We start from the raw sequence: 18998 nt of genomic DNA, 5'->3' as shown, positions 1-18998 counted from the left end.
GCGGGTCAGAGGTCACACGCCCGCGTGCGGAAGGGTGGAGGGGGGGATGTGGAGTGGGGGTGGAGTGGGGGGTGGAGGGGGAGGTGACGTCACGCGCCACGTGGAAGCCACGTGTTTTGTTTTGAAGGGGCCGCCCATGCATTCCGTCGTACGCGGAGGGGACCACGGTGATCCGTTCCCCGGCAGAGCCTCCCACCCCTCCCCGAGCCTCGCGATCCATTCCCCGGCAGAGCCTCCCACGCCGCCACGAGCAGCGAGCCGCCCCATCGCGCGTCCGCGACACGGCCGCTTGGATGCAGTGGAGGCATCTGGCGACCGCGCTCCTGCTGTGTTCTCTTTACGTGGCCTCGATCCTCACGAACAAGGTTCGGAACGCCACCCGGGTCGCGTCGTTCGCTGCAACGGGGATTGAACCCCCCCCCCCCCACCCGGGCTATGGCTTGCACGATGGGTTGACCCCCCGCCACGCACGTCGGGATGATGTTCCATTGCCGGTTGGGTTATACGTATGTTAATGAACGTACATTATATGCATGCACATTTATCTTATACCTCCTGTCATTTGCGTGCACTAAGATAGCAGTACAGTATCTGTTATTGTATGCGTACAGGTGTATAGGCATGCATTTAAACAATTAAAATAGCAGTACAGTATCTGTTATTGTATGCGTACAGGTGTATAGGCATGCATTTAAACAATGTATTATTTGATGATTCGCTTCCAAGCAGCACTTAGCCTGTTATACGAACGGTAAACAAAACATTGGCTGTGTCGGGTGGTGGCGGGTTTAACAACACACATGTACGCGATATAACCCAAACAAGCCCCTATATTATGGATGATATTGGTCGCGAAAGCCTACACGTGTTTAAATAGTTTGTTGTTGATGTTATAGGCGCCTGCGCGATCCGTGTGCTACGTGTTCGGCGGCAGATGGCAGTGCAGACATAAACTCACACTCCTGGCTGTCTTGCATGCTTCCCCGACCTGCACTGACCAGTGTGGTGGTCATACCGTGTCAACCCATACCGTTCACCCCGTATTCTTGTACAGGGGATATTGAGTTTGCAGGTCCATACGGCATACCAGATGTTTCGATACGGGCAACAAAAATCCGTTTTGTCTATTTGTTTGTGTTCCTCCCTTGCGATACGGACTGTGTAGGATGAACGTTGATATTTATAAGGGGCACGGGGTGACCAATAAGGTCTGAATTGGTCTGTAATGAGGTAGGGCACTAAATTTCGATTTAAAGCTTTCCTGACTGCAGGGATTCATATTATTGGTTCTTTCGGTAAAGTCACGTAGAAGGGAAATAATAAAAATAAAACAATAAAATCCTCACAACGTTTCGATTGCAACACAAGCAATCATCATCAGGTGTGAAAACCACAGCAAGAAAATGTTTCTTGCTATTATTTCCCTTCTACGTGACTTTACCGAAAGAACCAACATTACGAGGTAGGCACTGATAAGGGGTTTACAGCTATGGGTGAAGTATGCTCGAGAAACCCCCCCCCCCACCTCGCTGAATCTTGATGTGTGGACTGGCTCCTGACAACATCCGAACTCCCCTACATTGTGTTCAATTCAATTCAGTATGTGGGGGCTTGTGAGCCAACTTTCTTTACTGTAATATGCTGATCACCTTGATTCATGCTGGCTTGGCAGCCTCCACATCGCTGATTTGCAGCTGAGGCACCTCCACAGGGATAAGCATAGTAGTTAGTCTTCGAAGTGGTCAGCACCGAGCGAGTTTTGCAGTGTTTTAAATTTCGACTGCGGCTACGGCCAACCAGATAAGTGATCACCAGTACAGTGTTTTACACTGGCAATTGTACAACAATTGTACAACACATGAACTAAACACACGGTGATCGACTGAGCCGGTTTATTACCGGAAAAGTGTGGTCATCTACGTTGCCAAAGGTACAAATCGCACACATTACGCATTCATAGGCCCAATTCCAATAATGCACGACACAGGCCACTGTGGACTTTGCATGCAATTTCTGTTGCCCCAAAAAGATGATGGGCTCCATAGGTCTCCACAACTGGCATTTTAATTGGCAGATCTATGATCGTGATGGTCATAATCGTGATGATGATCGTGATGGTCATAATCGTAGGTCAAGTGCTGTAAAAATTGCAACAGCCGGTCTAACGTCGTGCTGTGTTCTGTTTGCAGTATGTCCTCTCTGTCTTGAAGTTCACCTACCCAACTCTCTTCCAAGGGTGAGTGAAGGAAGCTGCCAAGTTGGCAGCATTTTGGCAACAGGTCCTAACCTCAGCTTACCTCGGAAGAGTTGAGGATGATAGACATTGCACGTGCAGAAGGTATTAGCAACCTGTACGTTTGGAATAAAACGTGACAAGACGGCGTTGTAGATAATGATAAAGAGACAGTTGGGATGGCTGGGGTGGCACGTGTGCAGGATGTAGGAGGGTGGCAGGTCACAGAGACAGCATTGGAGTGGAACCCAGAATATCGTGACTAAGGGGAAAACCTAGAGCCAGCTGGTGGTGATGAGACTAGAATGGTCATTGAAGGACTTTAACGACTTTCACGATGGAAAAAATAAGCCAAATGCTGGGATGAGACCAAAAGAGAGTGGTGCTTGAAGGCTGTGATGGGTGTAGCAAGGGCAAGACCTAAAGCCAAATCATGGGATAAAACTGTCACAATGGCCCTTTGAGGATATGTCACCTGCACGTTATCTGCCTCACCTGGTATGGAAAATGTTGTGGGTTTGATCCCGACCCTGACGCCTTTATATTTGTAGTTTGCACATTATCCCCGTGGTCACATGGATTTTTCTACGGGTTCTTCGTTTTTTTTCCTCCACATTTATAAACATCCGTTTAGAGTATTTGGTATAAATTTCCACGTTTGCGGCCAGGTTGCTTCTGAAACATTGTTGTATATCTCACTGGGCCTCACCTGGTAAAATAAAAATCTTTTTTGTTAGCATATCTTGTAAAAGAGATGGTAGAAATGAGAATTAACAAAAACACAGTCATGTTTAGATATTGACTCTATAGCGGATGTGGCATCTGTCAAAAAAGGTTAAGTAGCCATGATGGTGTTGTAGCATTACGCTCATGACCTCTTGACCTTGACAAAGAGCCACAGTGAATGAGGTGTCCCGTGCCTTTCGTGCAGGTGGCAGACGCTGATTGGGGGGCTGCTGCTGCATGCGGGCTGGCGACTGGGCTACTTGGAGCTGTCTACTCTATCGGGGTGAGCCAAAGTGGCTTCCACCATTCACCAGAGTAGACCGTCGAGTTGGAGGCCTCATCTCCCACCTAAATGTATAAAATACAAATTAAAATCTATTTGACAACTATCCTTGTAGTGGCTTCGTGTCTCTCTGCCCAAACGAGCGTTGGGGTAGCTCTCAGCTCTGTCGAGGGCCTGATGCCAGCAGTGAAATATTCCACTAAATAGCCCTTATATTATCAATCCCACAAGAACTGTGATACTTGGCTGATTCCACCACCAACCAAGATTCGAATTCACGACCTAATAGCAAGTTGAGTACTCTAGCCACTGCTCCACTATGCCGGAGAATGGTGATGGTGATGTTCCAACAGTAGATAATAATAGTAATTATCGCCGTCGGCTGTAATGAGTACGTGTGGTGGTTGTTTGTGAAGGACCGTGGTGGTGTCATGGTTTCCTGGAGCCCTCCTCTACGTGGCTGTGATTTACGCTGGGTCCCGAGCGCTGTCACTGCTGGTGAGAGACGAGACCACACGCATAACAGCAGACAAAACAAAGACAAAGAACCCCCGTATTGCCTTAACATACTGTTGGGGCAAGTGCTGTTAGTGAGCTCCTATGAAGGCCGACACGAGAGGGGGTGGGTGGCCAGCACCACGCCTGGCCGCCTTTGTCTCTCCAGTGGCGAAGTTTACGACACACCGTACCAGGTACTTATTTGAGACTGAGTCGACCTAGGTGAGGCCCATGACCGGTTCAGATAATCGTCACCGGTGTTGGCCTTGAGCAGGAATTGAACTCGGGCCGCTGGGTTCATAGCGCAGCGCGCTAAATGCTACACCACCATTCCCTACCAATATCACGCACAACAGCGGACACAAAACGCTCCACGTATGTACTGCAATACGCAAACAACAACAGCCGCCGTTCACCACAAAATCATGGTGATGCCAACACAGCACTTGTGCTAGGCTAGGTGCACTTTAAGGACATGTGTGTAAGGCTATATTGCTGGCAGGTCATGGGACAGACCCAGGTGTTTTGGGTTAACTGACTGAGATAACTGGCAGGTGCTACCACCAGTGCTCCCCACCGTGCCAACACAACAGCGGGCACACAAACACACTCCATACGTACGGGGTGTCCAAAAATGAATATACCGAAAAGAACCTTAAATAGTTTTATTGTTATTCTTAGTTCTTTCGGTAAAGTCACGTTGAAGGGAAACAACAAAATAATAAAATATACCGAAAGAACTAAGAATATGAATTACTGCAGTCACGAAAGCTTTAAATCAAAGTTTTATTTTTATTCGAGATGCTGACATAAATGTCACATGAATACATGACTTATACGTTTTAGAGTTTTGTAGTGTTGATTAGATATTCAAGAATTATTAATAAACTTCTACATTTTGATTTAAAGCTTTCGTGACTGCAGGGATTCATATTCTTGGTTCTTTCGGTAAAGTCACGTAGAAGGGAAATAACCAAGAATATAAACTTCTACATGCGGTCCATAGTTCACTATAATCAATCTAATTTGGCGTTCAAACTCTGAGGAACATTTTCCAACACAGCTGTAGGGATGGATGATGCCACAGTAGCATCAACAATACGAAGTTTAAGTTCTTCAAGGTCCCTTGCTTTGCCAGCGTAGACTTTACTTTTTAACAAACCCCAGAGATAAATAGCTAATGGTGTTAAGTCGGGTGAACTGGCGATTTCTCCTGAAGCAGAAAGTAGCAATCAATTTTCACAACAAGCTAAAACGTTTAAGTATAATCAATATATTCATATCAAATTTACGTCAGTATCTCGAATAGCAACACAACTATTCAACTTTATTTTTAGTTTATTATTTTTCGGACACCCTGTATAAACTGCAGTGTGCACAAGCGCACACCGTACATGCACTCAAACACTTGGTGTGTAACAATTCGTGGATTAAAATGCATCATCACACATTCAGTGCGAGTTGATGAATCTGTAAGAATTAATTGTTTAATATGTACATAAAATACCTGCAATGCACGTTAAATGCTGACGTTATCATTAAGGCTAATGGCTCCGAAAAGACCGCACAGTTGGCAGATGGAAGAGACGAGACGCAGCGCACGCCGAACCGAAAATGAAAAAAAGCCAAAAACATTATTCGTCATTTTTTTGGGCGGGGGGGAAAATGAACAGCGTTCCCAAGTTTCCCTTTCGCTCTCGGTCTCGGGTATCCAGCGGCACCACCCCGTACTACTCGAGAACGAACGTCTTCGAATCGAGACTTGAGTGACGCGTTTCTTTGCCACCCCCCCCCCCGCGTGCCGCCGTCTCCCAGCCGGTGCCCACCTTCCTGCTGCTGCAGAACGCGTCGGAGGTGGTGCTGTGCCTGTGCTCCGCCGTGCTGTGCAGAGAGGCGAGTGCCCGCGCAGCCGCTCCCTCTGCGTCGCGTGGAACGCGTCCCTGCGGTCATCGTGCGCGCGCGCCGTGCGTCACCGCGCACTGTGGTCTTGTTATTCGACCTTTGAGTAAATCGGTGAACTCAGAAATGTGTACCACGTATGTTTGTATGTTGAACTTCTTTTGCACCGTACGTAGCTAACCGTGCTAATTGGAGGTGTGGGGGAAGGACAACAAACTAAGCACGAAAAAGCAGTTCTAATGAAATTAGTTTTGATTCTAGATGATGATTTGAAAGTGCATAGGCTTCAGTGGCTTCCTAATATCGTAAGGAAGACGGCTGCAGAAGCGCAACTGAAAGCGCGCAATGCAGTGACCGTCTTTGGTGGGCTGTGAGGACTGCAGTGGTGAGAAACCCTACCCTAAAGGGCCCAGGGCAAGACTAGTGAGCCAACACATTTTGAGGTTCTGGGTTCAATCCCTGGACTTGGCTGCCCCTTTCGGGGATTTTATTTCTCATTATGAGTGGCTCAGGTTCACCTGCTGTAAAAACGAAAGGACTAATATCACCATATCTCTTTTCTTCACGGAATGTGTAAAGTGCCCGAAGCAAGGCGCTTTACGTGCCTTATTTTAATACGCGCCGTATTTTGAATTCTCTCATTGTCTTCACAGAAAATCCCTCTAGTTAGACTAACGAGGTGAGTGGACAAGGTTTGATTCGGGTGGCTTTTTGTGTGTTTTGGATGAAACAAAAAATTTTGACCATACATGGACGACTCATTCGATGCGATTTTCATCATAAACTGCATTCTTCACTGCATAAATAGATCACTATCGGCAAAATTGATCTATCCACTGCTGGATGAAGGCCTCCCCGCGCTGTCACCGTCCATCCAGTCCTGTGATGCCACAATCCGTCTCCTGCTTCAAGTGCATGGGTGTGTCTCCTGTGTGTGTGTCCATGTACACGTGTGTGTGTGTGCATGTACACGTGTGTGTGTGCATGTACACGTGTGTGTGTTCGCGTGCGTGCATTTGTGCGGTAATGCAACAGATAGCACGCTGCGCTACAAACCCGGAGACCCGAGTTTGATTCCTGTTGACGGCCAACACCAGTGACGAATATCTGAACCTGTCAGGGGCCTCCCCTAAGTCGACTCAGCCTCAAATGAGTACCTAGTGCAGTGTGTAAAATCATCGCCAATGGGGAGACAAAGACGATCGGGTGTGGTGCTGGCCACCCACCCCCTCGTGTACCTGTGCCGGCCTTCATAGGTGCTCGCTAACAGCACTTGCTTCAATAGTCTGTTAAGGCTATACGGGGGATCTTTGTCTTTGATGTGTGCTGCTCAGGGGACACTGACCCTTTATTGCATTTATATTACATTGGGTAGAACGGTGGTCCAACCCGGCAAGCTGACTGCAGCTTCCAGCCACAGATGACGTCAGTGGTGAGTCACATCTGATCTAGCCCTGGCCCCTTCTAAGTTCACTCAGGCTTAAGTCAGCACCTGATGTCATGTATAAGCATCAACACTGGGAAGAAATAGGCAAGTAGGGCTGGTTCTGCAAGAACCTCCTCATTTACCATGCAGGCCTTCACAGCAGTTGCCAGAACAGTCCATACGCCGCTACAAGGACCTGCGTGTGTGTGTTTGCAGCCTGCTGTTGATAACCCTGTCCTCAGGAGGTCTCCTGTTCTGCGATGTGCAGGTACGTACATCACAACTGCACTCGCACCGCTGCTGCACCCCCACACACCGCCGCTGCGCTCCCACACAGCGCCGCTGCACCTGTACTCGCAGCGGCACTGCATCCACATGCAGTACTGCGCGAACCCAGACAGTGCTGCACTGAGTGCTGCACAATAATACAGTGCTGCACCCGTACTCGCAACCATCAACATTGTCGAGCAGCTTAATGTGACTGACCAAGGGGGCCACCGGCTACGCTGCTTACCTCCTGTCTGTGACCTCGCTGCACGAGCACCTCTGAGATTCAGTGTTCAAAGTGCTCCGCTCACTGGGAAGCCCTGAGGTCGGTCAGAGAAATCCCACAAGCCTGTGGCGAGGGCCATTCGTTGCACGATTATCGGTCATCACTTCCCAAGAAGTGGTGCTCGCTTTTACTCACCCTGGAGGGATGATGATGATGGTGGTGGTTATGATGAGCTGTTGACCCTTCCGATTTACAGTTAAGCTCTCACTACCTAGATGGCAAGTTGTTTACCTTGCCTGGTATGCTTGCTGTATATTTGGAGTTTGCGGATCGCTCTCCCCGTGGTCCTGCGAATTTCTCTCCAGGTCCTCCGGTTTTTCCCTCCACATTTACAAAAATGCATTTTAGAGTATATTTGGATGCTATAAATTTCCACATGATAAGCTACTTCGTTGAGCTATCATTTGTGACCAGGTCGCTTCTGAAAAAGAACTATATAACTCAGTGGGCCTTATCTGGCAAAATATAAATAGTGAATAGTTAGCTTTACTGTTAGATCATCACCACGAACATCTGGGTCTGTGCCCTGTTATCCTTCTGCCAGCGAGACTTCACCCTCCCCCCCTACCCGTGTCGCCGTGCCATTGCAGTTTGACCCCGGCGGCTACGTGTGGGCATTGCTGCACTTCGTATGCGCCGGTGAGCACCTCCACCCCACCCATGCCTCTTCTTCAAACGCCAGCGCTGCACTTGTAACCCGGTTGAGAGGTCATCACCGCCAGGCCTGGCTCTCCGACGTTCCAGGACCTCGGCGGTGGCGGCCCCCGAGATCCTGGCTCTGTTTGAATTTGGGTTTTGCACCCCCACCCCCGCATTGTTGTTTTTCCGGACAGGAATCTACAAAGCCTTCTCCTATGAGCACAGCAAGAGCCAGTCACTGAGGTATGACGGATGCGGTGGCCTCGTAGCGTGGTCTGCATGGGCACCAGTTCAAGGAATGCAATGAGGCCCACCCATCCAATTTCTCCTCTGCTTCGTAGCCCACGCCCTCGGGAGGGGGGCCCTCTGGCCCGAGGAGCTCCAGTGCAGTTCCACCGCCTGTGCTCTCGGTAGCTACGCCACTGTATGAATGGAATCGCAGCCAAACTTGAGCTGTTGGTGTGAATGTGGCCAACGATTGTACGGGACAGAGACCCGTCCCGGCGGTGCGGTGGTCAGGGCCTGCAGCCTTGAGTCAGTATTATTGCGATTTCAAGTCACAGTAAGAGGGCCAACTCCGCCCATCATTCCTTGAGGTTTTGTAAAAATGAGTACCACGGCGTGGGACGTTAACAGTGGTTTTCCTTTTTATTTTGACTTAAAACTTTCGTGACTGCAGGAATTCATATTCTTTGGTTCTTTCGGTAAAGTCACGTAGATAGAAAAATAATGATAAAAAAACACTGATGGAGACTGTAGCCTGGTTATTAAGTTTGGTGAGTGTACTGACAGTCTATAATGTAGACTGTAGCCTGGTTCTTAACCTCGGTGAGCGTACTGGCAGTCTATAATGTAATGTACATTATATAATGTATTGATTGGCATTGATGTAATAGGCTGCAATCTGCTAATGAGAATTTATTTAAAATCGGTCTTGAGTTTGTTTAGATAAACACTTGTCATTTCATTCAATTAAATATTGTTTCATTTCTGAGATTAAACAAGTCTCCTTGCGCATTTTAGTAAAAGGAGAGTGTGTTATTTTCTTGGTTCTTTCTGTAAAGTCACGTAGAAGGGAAACAATAAAATAATAAAAATATAAAACAATAAAATTCTCACGACGTTTCGACTGCAACACAAGCAATCATCAATAGGTGTGAAAACCACAGCAAGAAAATGTTCTTGCTGTGGTGTGAGAATTTTGTTTTATATTTTTATTATTTTATAGTTTCCCTTCTACGTGACTTTACCGAAAGAACCAAGAATATGAATCCCTGCAGTCACGAAAGCTTTAAATCAAAAGGAGAGTGTTGTTAAAGTGTGCGCACGTGAATACGTGCGCATCCACGTATGTTTGTGTGGGGAGTGGTAGTGCATCGGTCGTGCAGCGGTTAGCACGTTGTGTTACGAAACCGGCGACCCGAGTTGGATTTTTTCACTCACAGCCAACACCAGTGACGATTATCTAAACTGGTTATGGGCCTCCCCCCAAGGTCTACTCAGCCTAAAATTAGTACCTGGAGTGGTGTGTAAACATTACTACTGGGGAGACAAAGGCGGAAAGGGCGTGGTGTTGACCAACCACTCCCTCGTGTGCCATGGACAGCTTTCAGAGGTGCTCGTGAACAGCGCTTGCCTCCGCAGTCTGTTACAGGCTATACGGGGGGGATCTTTGTGTATGTATGTGTATGCGTGTGCATGTATACACATTTATGTGTGTGTGTGATTGCAGTGAGCTGGATCAGCAGTATTTAAACTACATTGTCAGGTACGATGTCCACTTGGCTAATTTGCAATGCAAGTATCTTAAAGACACCAACTACCACTATATAGACACATAGTGATTTACCGATTAACCAATTAACAGTTATTACCACTCTTGTTGCATGCATCAAATGACGTGTGTAAGAATCAATGGTTTTTTATTTGCGTGCTGTAATGGGCTCACGTGGCCGCTTAACTTCGCACGAAAGATGCGGTAAATTGTGACCCTGAATGGTGACAATTTATTGCATCGTGGGCGGGGATTAGCAGGGAGCAGATCTCTCGGTCCCGCTCGTATTTACACCAATGCAAGAACCACCGTTCGCCACCAAGTGTCGGTGACATCACCACGGCACCCCCGTGCCAGGCGAGGTGTACTTTGAGCCCCCGCGTGAAGTGTGGAAGGCCCCCGCCGAGTTCACAAGACAAAGCCCATGTGTCAGGTGTTGACCGACTGCACGACTGGCAATTTTCACACGTGTGCACAGTCTGCCACGGGTGACGCAATCAGGGTACGGCTTGTCGTTGGTGTACCGTACATGGAAATAAACACGGTGAGTTCTCTCTCGTCGGTGATTTTGAGAATATCGCCTCGCAAGTGTATGGCGGTCGCTTGATTAGACGAATGGAGGTCAACTGCGATTGCTTTCATTGACATCCCTGAATGGATTCACGTTCAAGCAGTTGACCTTATTTTGAGCGAGTGGCGGTGGCTGTGACGGACGTGACACTAACGAGCGCTCTTCCGTGTGTGGTTCTGTTAGCGTTGTGGCTCTGCTGCCGTCATCGCATCCGCTTGGTGAGTGTGAGGAGCGCAGTCGAACCGGTGCCCCTGTCACACGCGTGATTCACGCGTGACGCACGCGTGTTGCGCAAACACTTGACACGTGATGCACACGATGGGTGACCCACACCTTACCTACAAATCGACGCGCGCATCCCATGGCTCGCACGTGACTCCCGTGGCACGTGACAAATCAGTGACGCACCACAGACGTGCGACAAACGCGTCACGCGTGTCCCTCTGCTCCAGGTGACCTGCTCGGAGCGGCCGAGTTTCCATTCCTCTACTTCTACCGCTTCCACACGGGATGCCTGGCCAGGTAACGCTCGTCTGCTCGCTACGACGTCTCCTCCCATAGCCACCATGGCAGCGGTTGTGCTGTAGTCCTGCAGCATTCAACATACACTTGAAGGTGATGCTGTGCTGGCCGTGGTGCGCGAAGCACCAATAATGAGCCAACTCGCATTCGTTGCCTGTTGTATACATATTTTATTTTATATTATTTCTCGAGCAATGTTAGGTGGTGGCAGATGGGGGAGGCCCTCATCCAGCAGTGAATTGGCCAAGGCAGATGGTGAGAGAAAGCCAAGGAGCCAGCAAAGTCGTGTGAGGGGGAGACGGGGGAAGAGGAGCGCTGGAATGGAGGCACCTGCCCGTCGCTCCGCACTCCTGGTTGGAGGTGCCAGATTAACGGCCGATTCTAAAGCCGCTTTGATGATTGCGGGGGAGATGATCACCTGTTCACAGCGCCGAGCCAGTGAACATTCTACATTCCTATGGCAGGGAGCAGTGCCTCTATGTAAATCACAGTTGGCTTCCCACTTTGGTTTTATTCCGTCCGTCGACCCTGCAGGAGCGAAAGGTCGCACCGACCCTCAACCGGAATTTATAGTGGAGCTGCCCAATCACAAACCGCGTGCTCTGCTGACGGCACCACCACCACCACCACCAAAACTTAACCATCACTAATAATATTACTACTAGAGACAAATACAAAAAGATCCCCTATATAGCCTTAACATATTGTTAGGGCAAGTGCTTTTAGTGAGCAATTATGAAATCTAGCACGGCACTTGAGGGAGTGGTGGCAGATTGAGGAGGCCCTCATCCAGCAGTGAATTGGCCAAGGCGGATGGTGAGAGAGAGAGAGAGCAGTGTTATTAGCGAGGGTGTTATCAGTCCGCCAGTACATTAACAGAAGAGTGGTCATTCCGATGAAGATCGATTGTTATCCTCCGGGCACTGACGCGTGCGTGCAGCAGTTAGCTACTGCTGATTCTTGTCCTGTACCTGTGTTTCACTGCTGTGGATTGCACCAATTCCTAGCGGTAGATTCTGCATACCTGTATTAGTATATGTGGGCTTGTAGCACTATAGTAGAGACTGGCCCCTGCCCTAGTAATGTTTAATTTCCTACATTTGACCTATGTTTTAAGTTAATCTGGAATATCTGCTACTGGCTGCGTGCTGCCAATGAAAAGTAGTACTGTCCCAAGCTCGTTGGGGCAAGAGAGGCACTCGGGCTTTGAACCCTGACCATGACCCTGACTTCGTCACCCCCAGTGGGATCCTAGGCTTCCTGTTTGTGGTGACGGGCGACCGCTTGAAGGCATGCATCTCTTCCGCCGACTTCTCCATGTGGCTGCTGGCGGGGAAGGTACGCTCGTCGCGAGATGCCGAGGAGCGGGGCCGCCTCACGGCGGGCACGGCGCGTGACCCTTAACCGGCCGTGCGCGTGAATCCTACGGGTGTCAGCTCTGGGTCAGGATGTTGAGGGTCAACGTGTGCCTTCGTTTCCACTGGGCACGAGCTCTCGTGCGTTGTTCCCCGTGCTGAAGCCCGTGCCACCGTTATCTCCGTCTTTCTCTTGCGATTCGGTTTCGCCATGAAACTTGGCGGGGGAGCGGGGTTCCCTGACAGCCTCGCGCGGCTCATCATCATAATCATCATTTTCCCCGTGTCTGACAATCCAGCATTGCCCCCTTGTCGGCATCCCATTATTTATGACTCTACTTTGTCCGTCCGCCGATACCCAGCATGCATGTGGGCCCCGTTACCCAGAATGTTTTGCGTATCGCTGTTTCCCACAATGCATGGCACTTGGTAACCCCCCAGCATCCTTGGCGTGCCTCATTACCCAGAGTGAATGCGTGGTACGGCCCTTTGAAATACGATACTGTCATTTCCTGTGAATGCACACCCAGTATTGTAAGATCTTGTAAGCGAATTAAATTTGAGCCTGGATAGTGCTTGGATGGGTGACAATAGACGCTTGGCTGCCAGTCGACCGCGGAGTGGTGGTCAGCAGAGGGCAGTGCAGAAATATCCAATGCAATTCAATGCTGCCACGTTAGTGCGCCCCACCTCGAACAACCTGCACTGTTCAGCGTGGTGAAGTATGGTCAATAGACCATGGCATGAGGAGGCCGGCACCCAGCAGTGGATTGACAGAATTGGCTGCACATGTGCGGGTGCAGGAGATATCTGCTGCGCCAGTCCATCGAAGGGAATCTGCTCTGTGACCATCTTCCCCCCCCCCGCACTGTGTTCCAGATGTACGCGTGTGCCCTATCCACCGTCCTGTTTGAAACCACGCTGACTACGTGGATGGGAATCTGGTAAACGCAAAACCTTCAGTATCTATGCATCAGAGCCTCAACATTGGCATTTGAACAAATTGCCACATGCAAGAATAGAATAATATGTAAACAAGTGGGTGGGAGCGTAGCAGCCACGATCCTGATTTAAAGTTTGCTTGAAAATTAGTGCAAAAGAGGGCTCAATGGGTGACGATAGAGCTTGCAGTCACCAGGCGCCTCGTTCGTGGAATGTCTTGACCCAGTCCGTTAGGGACGCTTCGTCAGTCGAGGTTTTTAGGGCTTGCGTATCCGTCTGTGTAGGGTTGTTTTCCCTCTTAGTTTAAATGTTAAAGGGTTTTATTTTTTTATTACTTGGATTGTGTTGTAAAGTGCCGTGTGGCCTTGCGTGAATAGCACTAGATAAAAAGTTTGACGTACTTACACATAAAAGAGGTTATACCCCAGCTATGTCACTGGAGGGCGCGCTATGGCCGTGTGCTTGAACATCACAACATCGCGATAAAGCAAACTTCTCATCAACGACACCTCCAACTGGTTGGTGTTGAGGGTGACTTTCAAATTACTTTGCTGGGCCACGCACTGATGTATGCCGAAGTCACTTATGTTGCTGCACGAAGCCCTTGAAGTGGTGTAAATGGCCGATTGACACTACTTTTTTTTTAAAACACAGCAATTACCGGCAGGTCGAAAATATCCCCCCTCTCGAGATGCTCGCAGTGATGGGTGAATGTTGTCAGCTGGCCCTGTCATTAGGTGAGCGCTCACCTGGTGTGGGCACAGGCCCTGTGAAATTAAATCCTGGGCCCCCCCAGGTCCCCACGGCTGCCACACAGCTATGCAGTCAGGTGTAGGCTGGGCCTCATCTCAACGTTAACCCACAGCCATCGCGAGGATCTAGAGGCCCACTGGGAATCTCAGGCATTCTTCCTCACAAAGTCGTGTCCGGCCCACGTGCCGTAGATTTCCCAGCTCTGCCCTAAAGTCACCACGTGTTCTTCCCCCCAGCCTCCTGCTCGGCCTGGTCAGCGAGGTTTTGCTCACGCTGGGCGACAAGTGGCAGGAGGGCGGCAGCGACTGCCTTGGGGTCAGCTCCTCCCTCCAGCAGAAGGCGTCGCTCGCCACCAGCGGCATCGGAAGCCAAGGAACCAGCAAAGTCGTGTGAGGGGGAGACGGGGGAAGAGGAGCGCTTGGCTGGAATGGAGGCACCTGCCCGTCACTCCGCACTCCTGGTTAGAGGTCCCAGATTAAGGGCCGATTCTAAAGCCGCTCTGATGATGGCAGGGGAGATGACCACCTGTTTACAGTGCCGAGCCAGTGAACATTCTACATTCCTATGGCAGGGAGCAGTGCCTCTATGTAAACCACAGTTGGCTTCCCACTTTGGTTTTATTCCGTCCGTCGACCCTGCAGGAGTGAAAGGTCGCACCGACCCTCAACCGGAATTTATACTGGAGCTGCCCAATCGCAAACCGCGTGCTCTGCTGACGGCACCACCACCATCACCACAACGTAACCACGACTAATAATATTACTACTAGAGACAAATACAAAAAGACAAAGATCCCCTGTATAGCCTTAACATTGTTAGGGTAAGTGCTGTTAGTGAGCACCTATGAAAGCTAGCACGGCACTTGAGGGAGTGGTGCGGCTAGTACCACGCCCGGCCGCCTTGTCTCCCCAGTGGCAGTGTTTACACATCACACCAGGTACTCATTTGAGGCATGTCGACATAGGAGGGGGAGGCCCAGGGCCGGTTTCAGATAATCGTCACTGGTGCACTGGTGTTAGCCATGAGCGGGAATCTAACTCGGGTCGCCTGCGTCTGCATAATGAAGCGTGTACTGGCGAAGCGAGTGGTGAAATATCGGCGTGGTTTGTACGCCTTGGTGCAATGAGCCACACAGGTTCGCAGCTTGGCACCGGGCCGTGGAGTTCCGCAGGCAGGGTCCGGCACGTGCTGGATGTACAAAGATTTTTTTTCTACAGCATATACTGTACGCATATAGCGTTTTAACTTTTTTTTATTCTCTATGTAGCCATGGTCTGTTGGTATCTCTGCAAGTATATTTTGGAAAAGTCATGAAAATAACAATTTGATAAAACAGTATTTTTGATGATGGGGGGCGGGGGGGGGGAGAATAAGATGCAGAACGGCGGTGTGAGGTCGTTGTAATGCGGGGTATCAATCGTGGTTTGGGATTTAACGCGATCTTGGCATGCGGCATTTTCCACTAATCCTATTACTTCATTACTTCTTGACTTAAAACTTTTGTGACTGCAGGAATACATATTCTATGGGTCTTTCGGTAAAGCCACGTAGATAGAAAAATAATAAAAAATATATCATGACGTTTCGATCGCAACACAGGCATTCGTCTTCAGGTGAGAGATAGAGAAAGCTGCTGGGACAAGGTCTTATATAGGGCACCCTCCGATCTTACATTTACATGCAAATATCATCTCTAGCCCCGCCCACTTACACTTGGGCTACACACAGTACAATGGCCACCTCCACAGCTTTGGTGGCGCCCTACAGGCTAATCTCTCACAATACAAAGGCGACTGCCCCAGCCTCTGTGGTTGGACCATCTCTAGCTCCACCCACCTAACTTGATGCACCCATCTCAGGCCTATATAAGACCTTGTCTCAGCAGCTTTCTCTCTCACCTGAAGACGAATGCTTGTGTTGCGATCGAAACGTCGTGATGTTTTTACGTGGCTTCACCGAAAGACCCATAGAATATACTTCATTACTACCTAATGAATTTCCCTCTTTGGGGATAATTTCACCTCGGACAACTGCGCTGTGGCTCCTACGCCTGGCGGCCGTGTCGCGTCGTCTGTATGCATTGGCTGTTGCTGTCCTCGTTAACAAAGCTGCCAACGTCACCATCTCCTTTGTCCTTGTGCTTGGAATACTTGTTCATTTTTCTTTGACAGTAAAATCATTAAAGTAATTAACGTGTACATTATAAGTGATGGTAAGTGATTTTCCCATGAAAGTATAAATATGGTATTGTACGGTTACCTGCCTTTCGTAAATGGATGACATGAACACACTTTACTTGTACTGTGACACTTATCTTGAGCTGTGTGGCCATGTTTGTACGCTGGATAACGGTGGAATAACTCTCACTGGCAATAAAACTGTTCTTGTGTACGTGCACGAGTCGACGTGTTTGTGACTTGGTTCCATTCCTGGACATCGCGCACAACACCAATGGAATGTTGCGTTTAAAAGGTAGCTGTCTCTCTGGTTCACATGCTCAGCTATTCACTCGCTAGCTCGTGCACATCGAATCCCTGGAGTGTACCCACTCGCTCAGTCTCACACACACCTGGGCACTTATCAACTCGCGCGCATGCACACACGCTTCCAAAATGTGACCATTGCTTGAAACATTGACCAACTATTCAATGTGTCTCTAATCGAGTGAGCATTGGTGCTCATCTCTCTGAGTGAAAGCGAGCTAATGGTGGAAATTACACATACGGGTTGTCGAGTATAGTCCTTTAATTTGATTCAAACTTTTCTAATTGGTACCACCGATGGGAACAAGGCCTAACAATAATATTCTTAAAACATCCGATTCTCTAGATTACAAATATGCATGATGATAGCAAGGTCACCATGGGAGTGTTTTGTGAGAAGTAATTTAACGAAGGTAACATTTGACAGAAAATATCACTTCGGAAACAAATGTGATATAAATCATATACGGAAGATGAAAACATTCGGTGTGTGAGTATATGAACGAGTGTGTACACCACACTTTATGCCCGTGGTGGACACTGGTAACACAAAAGCAGGCAACCGCTATTTTAGTGCACACAAACGACAAGAGGTACAAGAAAAAAGAGCTTGCGTAATGTTCGTTGATTACCATATACATAACCCAACCGGTAATGGATACCCATTGTCATCCATATGCATCCATTAACCCCCCCCCCCCCCCCTCTTTGCACAAGGGGTCAAGTGACATCACATCTACTCTCTCAGGAACGAAACAAGTCTGGCAGCCGCCTGATGATGCCGGTTGTAATTACTGGCGAAAAGTCGTACTCAGATTTTAAATGTGGATTTGCTCTCCAACACACCGGTGTGCTGTACTAGTCACGAATTGGCATGTTCGGTTTACGTGACAAACCTTACTAATTGGTGGTGGCGGGTTTAACGACATGTTTACGCGATCTAACCCAAAAAAAACTTTTATGGCCTGGTAGCATTGCCGCCCAAGGCGGTACCGACCTGACCCGCTTGGCTCCTGGGCTACTCTCGTGTTTCAGACGTTGCAGTGCCTGCAAAATCACTGTCCACGTGGTCCCATGGTCGGAGCCGTTCGCTATATTTTACGTAGTACTGCTTGACTTGCAGGCCACTTGTGAGCCATTACTAAAATTGAAAGTAATTGTCCAAAGTATGACCCCATCGGTACACACCAAGTCTCTGTAATCTGATCCCACATTGGAAATGCAGGACGGCAACAACTAATGCGGCATTGTGGTCCCTTTCTTTGGTAATTAAATACGCATTGTCTATGAAACTGATTTGCCTGCACCAGAGCCAGCCTCCTCTATGGCTTTGTTATTAAGGAGGCTTTCTTTTTCATATATTGTCAAAGCACCTTTGTTTGCATGTTTTACCACAAGCACATGTGCTAATTGCAGCCGTAAAGCCTTGCCATATGTGTCTATTTGGTGTGCAGCCGGTCCGCCCTGTGCCCCTTTCTCCCGTGATCGTACCCAGGGGACAAGCCGGCTAAACAGACAACAATGATGTAGCGACTGTACTTGTCACTGCATAGTGCCGGGACTTGCGAAGTCACGGCCGATGATGTTGTCATTGCGGGCAGCCCGGGTTGCGGGCTGCAGTACCAACACTAGCGGTGGTTGGGTGAGCGCTGGTTAGAAAGCAGTGTGGGGTGCCGGCTCCCAGTGAGGGAGCGAGAGCGAGTGTCAGCCAGCCAGGCTTACTCTGGGACATGATACTCTGGCTGACCTGTTGTCACGTGACCGGACGATACTGAAGGGGGGCCACCGGTGAACGGGGGCCGAGGGGCGGTCACGTGGTCCCGGAAAGCTCTCGGGAACATTCGAGAAGGGGCCCGAAGAGCCTGGAAGGTGGCGGGGCTAAGGGCGGAGCCAGCCCCAGCCCGGGAGCATATAACAGGAGCTCCGTAAGGATCTCAGGATTCTCCAAGTGTTTGTGTTCGAAGATCCACGTCGGGGAGAAGAATCCTCTAGCCACGCGGTCCGGGACCCAGCTTGAGGTCCGGACTGGGATAGCGAACCGTGTCTAGTTCTGCTGTATCATGGCTAGATGGGCATTCGAGACCCGAGCGTAGGTTATGTTATGTTGGTGCTGTTGTGTTAAATAAATAGTGTTGCTCCCAAGTTAACGTCTGCGACTCAGTGGGACTCACTACAATAATACAATTAGGAGACAATGATTAGTAGACACTCTGCGTTGTGTTCTGTCCTCCCGACAATTGGGCAACCCCACAACAGATGGGCCACCAGAGGTTTGTGAAACGGCAACGCTTTGTTTCAAAGTGTTATTCCGAAGAGCAATACGCATCTGCAATCATGATCA

At 49.1% G+C, this 18998-nt stretch overlaps 1 protein-coding gene across 2 annotated transcripts; it reads left to right on the top strand.

Moving 5' to 3' along the window:
• Positions 1-78: 78 nt before the first annotated feature.
• SLC35D4 (solute carrier family 35 member D4) lies at positions 79-16565 on the top strand. 2 transcript variants are annotated; one of them, XM_032952637.2, is made up of 15 exons: positions 80-365; positions 2190-2236; positions 3165-3242; positions 3659-3740; positions 5556-5633; positions 6293-6318; positions 7282-7333; positions 8209-8257; positions 8452-8500; positions 9990-10025; positions 10786-10820; positions 11055-11124; positions 12369-12462; positions 13359-13423; positions 14411-16565. In XM_032952637.2, exons 1-15 carry the CDS (start codon positions 294-296, stop codon positions 14565-14567), a joined length of 990 nt encoding a protein of 329 aa, XP_032808528.1. In that variant the 5' UTR covers positions 80-293; the 3' UTR covers positions 14568-16565. The 2 variants fall into 2 exon arrangements, with proteins under 2 accessions (XP_032808529.1, XP_032808528.1); XM_032952638.2 differs by lacking the exon at positions 9990-10025 and having other exon boundaries at positions 79-365.
• Positions 16566-18998: the final 2433 nt, after the last annotated feature.

This window comes from Petromyzon marinus, chromosome 12 (genome assembly GCF_048934315.1).
Source record: "Petromyzon marinus isolate PM22_M1 ecotype Great Lakes invasive population chromosome 12, UKy_Petmar_22M1.pri1.0, whole genome shotgun sequence".
NCBI classification, from domain to species: Eukaryota; Metazoa; Chordata; class Hyperoartia; order Petromyzontiformes; family Petromyzontidae; genus Petromyzon; species Petromyzon marinus.
The sequence above is the reverse complement of the archived record's forward strand: the minus strand, read 5'-3'. Positions and strand labels throughout refer to the sequence as shown.

Excerpts from the sequence above, each read along its gene's own strand:
- SLC35D4 (XM_032952637.2), top strand. The coding sequence starts at position 294 with ATGCAGTGGAGGCATCTGGCGACCGCGCTCCTGCTGTGTTCTCTTTAC. Across the intron at positions 5,634-6,292 it reads CCGCCGTGCTGTGCAGAGAG|AAAATCCCTCTAGTTAGACT; the intron begins GCGAGTGCCCGC and ends TTGTCTTCACAG. Across the intron at positions 11,125-12,368 it reads CACACGGGATGCCTGGCCAG|TGGGATCCTAGGCTTCCTGT; the intron begins GTAACGCTCGTC and ends CGTCACCCCCAG.